Source organism: Artibeus jamaicensis, unplaced genomic scaffold (genome assembly GCF_021234435.1).
Source record: "Artibeus jamaicensis isolate MK-2021 breed Jamaican fruit bat unplaced genomic scaffold, CSHL_Jam_final contig_3175, whole genome shotgun sequence".
NCBI lineage: Eukaryota > Metazoa > Chordata > Mammalia > Chiroptera > Phyllostomidae > Artibeus > Artibeus jamaicensis.
In genome coordinates, this window is record NW_026521739.1 from 598,650 (window position 1) to 607,588 (window position 8,939).

General features: G+C 41.0%; 1 protein-coding gene across 1 annotated transcript; it reads right to left on the bottom strand.

The window, feature by feature from the left end:
- Positions 1-3,289: 3,289 nt before the first annotated feature.
- LOC119035057 (dihydrofolate reductase-like) lies at positions 3,290-8,338 on the bottom strand. Its single transcript, XM_053663412.1, has 3 exons — positions 8,187-8,338; positions 4,523-4,571; positions 3,290-3,942 (listed from the first exon to the last, which is right to left on the bottom strand). Exons 1-3 carry the CDS (start codon positions 8,336-8,338, stop codon positions 3,559-3,561), a joined length of 585 nt encoding a protein of 194 aa, XP_053519387.1. The 3' UTR covers positions 3,290-3,558.
- Between the last annotated feature and the right edge of the window lie 601 nt (positions 8,339-8,939).

An 8,939-nucleotide genomic window follows, 5' to 3' on the forward strand; every position in this document is an offset into this window, starting at 1 on the left:
AAAGAATGAAGGAAAAAGCAAAGACTACATGATCCCGCAGACAAAATCGAGACAGCAGAGACTGGAGCGGAGGCCATGACATCCTCGGCATATTAGTTGTGCAAGTCATCTCAGGGGCGGGGGAGAGCTCCGAAGTTCTTTGGGAAGAGTGAAAAGTATCTGGAACAGCTGCTTTGAAGAATTCAATAGAAAGTCAAGGGGAATAAAAAGGCTGCTCTAATAACAAAATGACTTATGAATCTGAAAAAACAAACATGCCTGGATAATGCATCGGGTACAAACTGTTTTTCTCCAGAAAAGTCTTTACAAGTCCCTGCTGATTGTAGAGCTGGTTGGAACATCTATCTGAGTGTCTGAGTCTGATAGAAATCTTTGGCCGACTAACTGATGGCTGGGATAACTATTAGCATGCACCTCTCGATACTGAAAGAAGCGAAATTTTCCACCCGCAGCAGGCTGTTAAAATCCTAATTATCCCCTTGGAGACTGGCCCTCTCAATTTTAGAAGCCTGTTCCTTTGCAAAGGAAGGAAATCACACACATACTCATTCATATACACCATGAATAAAACAAATTGATCTTCATTTCCTCATCCAGTAAATATTCTAAGTCACTCCTGGACACATTGACTTTCTAGTAATCCCATCATTGATCATTCCAAACAAAGGAAGCTTTCTACCCGTCCCAGTGACAGCAGCAGCTGGTTTTTATTGGAAGATGCATTTATGTCAACTCCGGAGAACATTTACTCCGGCTCCCACTGCCTCTCGTATCATTCTGTGGTCAATTGTGAATGAAAGGCCAGTTCCTTTCCTCCTGGAATTTTGTGGAGAGACTGAGAAACTCATTTCCTGTGGAAGCGAAGGCTAAAAGCCCTGGCAGGGAAGAAGACAGTTCTCCTGAGAGGAGTAGGAAAAGGTTGGCAGGGGGAGCAATATGAGAGACTCATGACAGAAGCAAAGCACCAAATGTCGAAGGTGCCTTCTTCTGGTCCCTCCAGGGCTTCTCCATGGGCTTGAGCTCTCTGCAAATGGCAGCCTATGTGAAGCAGCGAGCAGAGTTGCCCTCACTTGGTCCTGACGACAAAGACTGAGAAACTCAGCCTGGGAGGCACCAGGCTGAACAGAAGCCCGATGGCAGGTTACCCACAGGGAAGCCCAAAGCAGAGCAAAGGTGGGAAGAGGTTTGGGAAGCACAGCCATGCTTTAACCAAAGGGTGAACATCGGTAGAAGGAAAGGGAATTAAAGCCTTCCTGTGCAGTCATCCCTACGTAGGAATTTAGCTCAGACACTCAATTATACTCTACAAAACAGAATTTCCAACGTTTTTCTTTTGGAGGGCTGGTGTTAGATTGCAGTCAGATGCGTAGTTTAGTATATACAGATCACATCATATTACACGTGGCTATAATTGTTAAAGCTACTTTGCTGTTTGCAAAATGTCCTGTGTAGGAAATGATCGTCTCCCCAGACAAGTGATGACTGAAGGAGCTGGAGTCACATCCAAAACCATGCTGGAAGTCCTTCGACATGCTACCCTTCCTTCCTTCCACTTCTACCTGACTCCCCAGACAAATCCATGAAGAAATCACAGCATTGTCTGTCCCAGCATTATCTGTCACAGCGAAACACAGGGAAGGTACCTTAATGTTAGTCAACATGGGAATTGGTTTTTAAAAATTATGGTCAGCGTGTCATGAAGTACTATGCAGCCATGAAAAAGAAAGGGGAAGCACTATGTGAATTAATAGGTGAAAATGTCCACATTGTTCAGTTTTAACAAATCACTTGCCCAAAACTATGTCTGGAGTCAGATGATTTCATTTGTATAAAATAAAATAAAAATTATTTCTTTCTTGAGACCCCCAGGGTATACTTGAGGAACAATAGGCAGTCTATTTGCCTAAGGCCCAAGACTCATCCTGCTGGGTTGGGTTGAGTATATACACACTGAGTGAGTCTAGAGGTGGTGAATCAGAGCCAGTTCTGGTTCAGAGAGGTTGGGAGAAGGTAGATCTAAGAGAAGGATGGACAGGAGCAAGGAAAAGACAGGAGAGATGCTATAGGGAGAGGTACTACTTGGGGGGGTGTCCTGCCAGCTACTATTCAAGCCGTGTAGGGCTGTGGTGTGACAGCCACTGCTACAGCCAGTCTTTAAGCTCAGAATAATATATATTTTTGAATACATATAGATAGATAGATAGATAGATAGATAGATAGATAGATAGATATAGATACACACACACACACACACACACACACACATACATACATTCACTGTCTGGAAAAACAAAGCTCCCCAGTGAGTTTTAGGTTTATAAATTGTCATAAGAACTTTTATTTATTTGTTTTAAACCACTGTAGAAGGAAGATAACAGAGCTAGTGTTCACTGCCTTGAACACCAGAAATCTCCCTGTGCTTCCTTAAAGAAAAACCCAGACAAAGGTGAGAAAGAAGGCAAAAATGCTTTGAGCTTAATGGAAGTTCATGTACACATCCCCATGTGATTAATAATAAGTAGTTTTTTTACCAACATCATCTCCTACAATTGTTCCATTATCTTCCAGGACTGTCAAAGGCTTTATCACAAGCCTTTATGTCCATATAAATGTGGCAGGTTTGCATTTGATATGAAGAAGGCTCTGTAGAAAAACCATTTGACAATAGTGTTTTTATCCTTTTATAATTAATGGGAAAATCTGTACCTTGATGGATATCAGTGCACAGACAAATTTATTCCAATTTGAGGCCTTCATTACTATCCCAGTAGTCAGATCACAAAGGTCCTCATTTCAGCTTCCTTATCGGCAAAGAGCAGGGCATTTAAAACATAGCACCAAATAAACAAAATATTTTAGATCTAATATTTTGTTTCATAGGTCCCATTTAATAAAAACAGATTCCCTTCTCAATTAAAAATATACTTCTGGGTTTTGTGCGTGTTTAATTTTTAAATACAGTATTTTCTGAATTACCCAAAATGTCTACAATAATTTTTTTAAATTGTAACCATAAAAATTATTTACAAAAAAAATAATAGCGACCAATAACAAATAGACTGGTTTTAAGAAGCTTCAATCTGTATCCTGATTCCCTTCTGCTGCATCCTCCCAGGGAAGAGTCAGGGTGGCCCCTCAAGTGAGAAAGCTAATTTGGGGTCAACTTGGATGATTGGACTGCCTGGCTGAACTGGTGGCAGTTGTTGACATTCCTAGAAGAGATCATGTCATCTCAGCAGTTTCCACCATTCGTTTTTTGTTGTTGTTATTTATTTATTTATTTATTTATTTATTTATTTATTTATTTAGAGAGAGAGAGAGAGAGGAAGGGAGAGAAGCATCAATGTATGTGTGCAAACCCTAATGGGGATCTGGCCTGCAGCCCAGGTATGTGCCCTGACTGGGAATCGAACCGGCGATCCTTTGGCTCACAGGCCGATGCTCTATCCACTTGGCCACACCAGCCAGGGCAGAAGTGTCTTTTTCTAATGTTTAAATACATTAATTGTTTGGAGGGGTTGGGAAACAACTTGAAATAAATCAGAAAACATCTTCATATTAGTTACTCCTTTCATATACTTCAAATTTGAATTTAATTCCTTTTTCCTCCTGGACACCAGAAAGAACACCTGGGTATTCTGGGAGAAGTTTGTATCTCTCCAAATCAATTTCTGGAAAAAATGTGTCACTTTCAAATTCCTGCATGATCCTTGTCACAAACAGTTTAACATGGCCTGGCTTGTTCATGGCTTCCTTATAGACAGAACTGCCTCCTATTATCCAAACCATGTCCACTTTATTTGTTAATTCTAGTTTCTCAATAAGGTTTAAGGCATCATCCAGACTTCTGGCAAGAAAATGAGCTCCTTGTGGAGGTTCCTTGAGTTCTCTACTGAGGACTGCATTAATCCTGTCCTTTAAAGGTCGATTCTTGCATCGTCGCTGTGTCCCAGAACATGGGCATTGGGAACAATGGAAACCTACCTTGGCCCCAGATCAGGAGTGAGCTCAAATATTTCCATAGAATGACTACAACCACTTCAGCAGAAGGTAAACAGAATGTGGTGTTGTTGTTTTTTAAAGTACCTCGGTAAGAGCTTCAGTTGCCTCAAGCTCCTGCTCATCCCATAGCCTCTTTTTCCCACAGAAAACAGAGTGTGAAGTGTCCAAAAAGGTTATTTCTCAGTTAGGGTCCAATGAGAGAAACAGTAGATCAATAGGGGTGATTTAATATGGAGAACCAGTTACCAAGATGTTGGAAGAGCTGAGATTCCAACAATGACAGGGCTGCAACCCAGGGATTAGCAACAGTGGGAAGTCACCACCTACCCTAGGCAGGAGGGACAAATTTTTTACCAGGGCTGCTTGGTGAGAGGTGACTCTACAGCCAGAGTGTCTTCCTTAGAGGAGCTGGACCATGCAGGAGGGCACAGCCCCTGTTGGAGAGGCCACTTGAAGCAGATAAAGGGGATGGAGGAGAGATACCAAGGCTTTTCCATTTTACCTCCATCTGACCCCTTACCTGTGCTTCTGATGAGCTGAAGCTACCCAGAGGCCCCTGGCAAAGGAGCCTGGGGAATAAGCAAGGGACCATTGAGGCACCACGTCCATTCTCAGTTTGACCCACTCCCTGCCGCCTGCCACTTGAATTGTGCAGCATCCTCTAACCTGTGAGCAGCTTCCACACCAGTCTCCACACTGCTGATTAAGACTCCACAGTGGCTCCTCAGGATCCTCAGGCGCAGTCCAAGCCAGCTCCACGGTCCTCCTGCTCTGGTCCGGCCACCACTTGGCACTTACCTCTTCTAATCGCCGTCTTCAACTCTATGCTCCTGTCAGAGTAAACCTTCTTTTTTTTTTTTTCCTTCTTTTCTTTTTAGACTCAACCTTCTTATACATTAGTTTTCTTTATGAAATTTTTCAAAACTCCAGAAAGCCATGGAGATCATATAGTGAATATCCATGTACCCACCATCAAAAACTAGGAAACTTTGCACAGTCGAAGCCCACTGTGTAACCTTTCCATGGTTACTCTCCCCTCTTTGATCCACAGCCAAGGAAAACTACTGTCCTAAATTTGATGTTTTTCACTCCCAGTTATGTCATAATGATTTTATTACATATGTTAAGTATCCTTAAATGTTAAATGATAGTGTAAGCTTTTTAAATATATATAGATAATATATTGTGTATCTCCTTTGGCAACATTTTTGTTATTCAATATTACATTTAAAATATATATACTATTTATACATGTAGTTCATTCATTTTAACTGTTCTATTCTATGTAACTGTACAAGAATTTATCCATTTTCTTGGATGATGATATAAGTTGTTTCCAAATGTTTGCTATCATAAACAGTGCTGCCATCAACATTCATATTCATGCCTCATTATGCTGGGCTCACGAGCATTTCCCTGAGACACACTTCTGAGGTAGAGGTCCATGGGGCATGTACCATTTGTTTTGGGGGTATTGGCAAATTGCTCTCCAGAAGAGAGTCCTACCAGCAGGAAAATAAAGTTCCTGCTGCTGTACGTTCTTACCAACATTCAGTGCTGTCGGTATTGTTTTTTTAATTTGGCAGACTAATATGTATTAAATTATGTTTTACTGTAGTTCCAACATTTTTTCTGATGACCAGCAAAGGTGGGGACCGTTTTACGGCTGTTAGTCATTTGAGTTTTCTCCTTCTGTGAATTTCTTGGTAACATTCTTTGTTTGCACCATGTTGGGATGTTTACCTTTTTCCTTTTTGTTTGTCAGAGGAGATCTGGAGGCGGTGCAGCCAGAGCCGCTCATACTCAGCACTGGTGGATGGCCTGGAACCTATGACTTGCCCAGTAACAAAGTTCAAACACTTATTTGAAAGGACAAAATAAAAATATACATTTGGGGAGTGGGGAAAGGGAGTCACTACATTTGTTCTGAAGGACAGGTGTCATTAGAACATTAAAGACTCGTTAATGTTAAATTTCAGGGTCTTTGATTATGGAGGGACTGATTCTTCATCACAGGCCCCACCCACTTTTGGGATTATGCAGATGTTAACATTACTTACTACAGATGTTAAGCTTTACTTACTACAGATAGTTCTCTCTTTTTAAAACAAAAAATATGGCAGACAAAACTAAGGCCTCCCCTCTCAACCCATCATCCTCTTATCTCCCCAGAAATCAGCCCAACCTCCCAACCCACACCTCCCTGTCCAGAGATCTAGCTCTACTGTCCTGAGGTTTGCTTGTAACATTCCCCACGCATGTTTTTATACTGTAAAGTAGGACATGTACTGTTTTATGTTTAAATTTACATGGACAATTTCATGCTATGTGTATCCTTCGACAACTTGCTTTTGCAATCAACCTTGTTTTTGAGATTTACCCGCTTACCCATGTAGATCTAGTTCATTCATGTTAAATGTGAACAACCACATTTTATTTACCCATTCCCTTACCGGTGAACGGTTAGATTGTCCCACTCTTTTGCTGTTATAAACAGAGTTGCAATGGATATTCTTATCCTTAGCCCTTGGGCACAGATGCTGGAAGGATTCATGGGAGTTACTGGCACACATATTTTCTGAACTTCTTCATAATGAACTCTGAAACAATTAAATGAATATTTTACTTATTAAAATAAAAATAATTATTCAAGAACATCCCTACCATTCTATGAATATGCATGGTCTCGAATGTCTCTGAATAGGTATGGTTTGATCCTTTAGGGTGTATTAACCTAAAACCTATACTAAGATAATAGATAGTACTAAGTCAGTGATAATGATCTTTGCACCTTAAAAAAAGAAGTAGAATTTGATGGGGTTATCTGCCCCTTAGTTGTCTCTTTACGTATACATTCTATCCCCCCAGTTAGAACACAAGCCCCTTGTCAGAAAGGACTATGTGTTAGATTCCTTAGAATTCTGAGCAAGTAGGAGGGTGCACTTTGCAGAGTTTAAACCCCTTGGTATTCAAAGTGTACACCTTACAACAGCACCCTTGACATCACCTAGGTGCTTGTTAGAAATGCAAAATCTTAGGTCCCAGACCTACTGAATCAGATTCTGCATTTCAACAAGAGCTCAGGTGACATTTAAGTGTGAATAACACTGGTATAAATTTAATGTTCCCCGGACCTTACCAGCTGGTGTGGTTCGCTGTGATTGTGTTAACCTTAAGTCATATTCTCTACTCCTACTTTACTTGTTTTCAAGGATCTTAACCATTACTGTACCACATGATGTGTCACCCAGTGTGCTGCAGGGCATAGGAAAAGGGCGTTTGCAGACAGGCGAGTCAAAACGTCTTCCCAAAGTAGCTGATGTCTAAGCAATGCTCAAAGACCTCATAGTCATTAACCAGTTAGAGAAGGGAAGGGTGTTCTAGGCTGAGGGCATCAAGTGAGACAAAAGCATGCATACCTGAAAAATGTTTAGGGAGCTCTAAGTAGTCGAATGCATATAAAGAAATAGCAAAACAGGAAGCTGAGAACAGATTATGAAAGATCTCATTTACTAAGCCAAAAAGTTCTGTTTTTATCCTTTAGTCAGGCTGGGAGAAACTAGTGAAGTGTTTTTTGGTAATAAATGACACAATTATATTTGTAACACAGATAGGTCACTCTGGAAGCAATTTCAAGATTATATTTGAAAGAGGCTGGACTGGCAAAAAACTGACAGATGGAAGGGGGCCAGCTTGTGCAGAAGTGACCCACAGACAAGGTTGCCCTTTGTAACCATTTGGAATCTATGGGACTGCAGATCTTTATAAATTGCTGACCTGTGATGGAGTTGGTAAGAGTTAGGTTCAGTCACACTTCTCCAGGCTGAGTGTTATGAAGGATGATTGTCTACCCTTCTCTTATCTGGTGCTTTGGTAAGTCAGTGCTCCAGTTGCTCAGAATGAACACATTTCTGTGCAAAGTAAGGCTTAACACAGGCAATGCATTAGAGACGTGTGCTCATTCATTCAATAAACATTGGAGTATCATGCATGTATTATACTTATAGAAGAATAAAAGCATCAGGGTAAGCTCATAAAGCTCCCAAGGGCTGGGAATCAAAAACTCCAGTTTCTTCGTGCATGGATTTTATAATTTCACTTTTATACTTGAGTATAACCCAAGATTCAACCCCGCTTCACCCCATTCCAGGAACTGCTTTCAGGAACAACAGGGAAAGAAGAACCTTGGGAAGCCTAGGACACTGATCCACTTGAACGCACACTCAGGAGTCCTGAGAGGAGCCACACTACTCGAAGGTACGTCATCCTCTTCTTGACACCACTTGTCTCTCTCAAACTCCACGCCGCTGATGCAACAGAAAGAGGTTGGTACCATCTCCCGTTCCGTAGGGATAGAACATTTGCAGAATAACCACATCAACAACGACTGACATTTGGTGAAAGTTATTTTATCCTAGGCCCTGTATATAGTACTTTATTTACAGCATCTCACCTACACCTCATGGATCCATGAAGTAAAAAGTGTTACCTTTAGCAATGGTCTTATTGAATTATAAAACATAGAAAAGTACATAAAACATACCTGATACCAATTTGTAAACTCCTGGAAGATAAGGAGTATCTTATTCATCTGTATGCCTCCCCCCCTTTAGCACCTGGGACTGAGCCTTGAAATACTACCTAATATTGTTAGGTGGTTAGCTAATAAACTGATAGCCAAAAGAAAATAAATGGTCACTTGTCTTAATAGTTCCCAGCTTTTGGTGCAGTTCACTATCACCTGTGAAACCTTGAATGACACAGCTGCCCACACCCCATGCCCAGAGATCCTGATGCAATGGGAGAATCTTTCATCAGTAGCTGGATTTTTTACTAATATTCTCACTCACTTTTAACTCCACACTCTTCTTAAATGAGAAATGTTTGCCATGACTTCACTAAATATAAGGGTAGAAGCTGCATGATAAGTATCTATC

Coding starts and splice junctions, on each gene's coding strand:
- LOC119035057 (XM_053663412.1), bottom strand. CDS start 8,338: ATGGTACCAACCTCTTTCTGTTGCATCAGCGGCGTGGAGTTTGAGAGA. Junction 4,572..8,186: donor AGTGTCCTAGGCTTCCCAAG/GTTCTTCTTTCC, acceptor CTTATTCCCCAG/GCTCCTTTGCCAGGGGCCTC. Junction 3,943..4,522: donor TCAGCTCATCAGAAGCACAG/GTAAGGGGTCAG, acceptor TCTGGGACACAG/CGACGATGCAAGAATCGACC.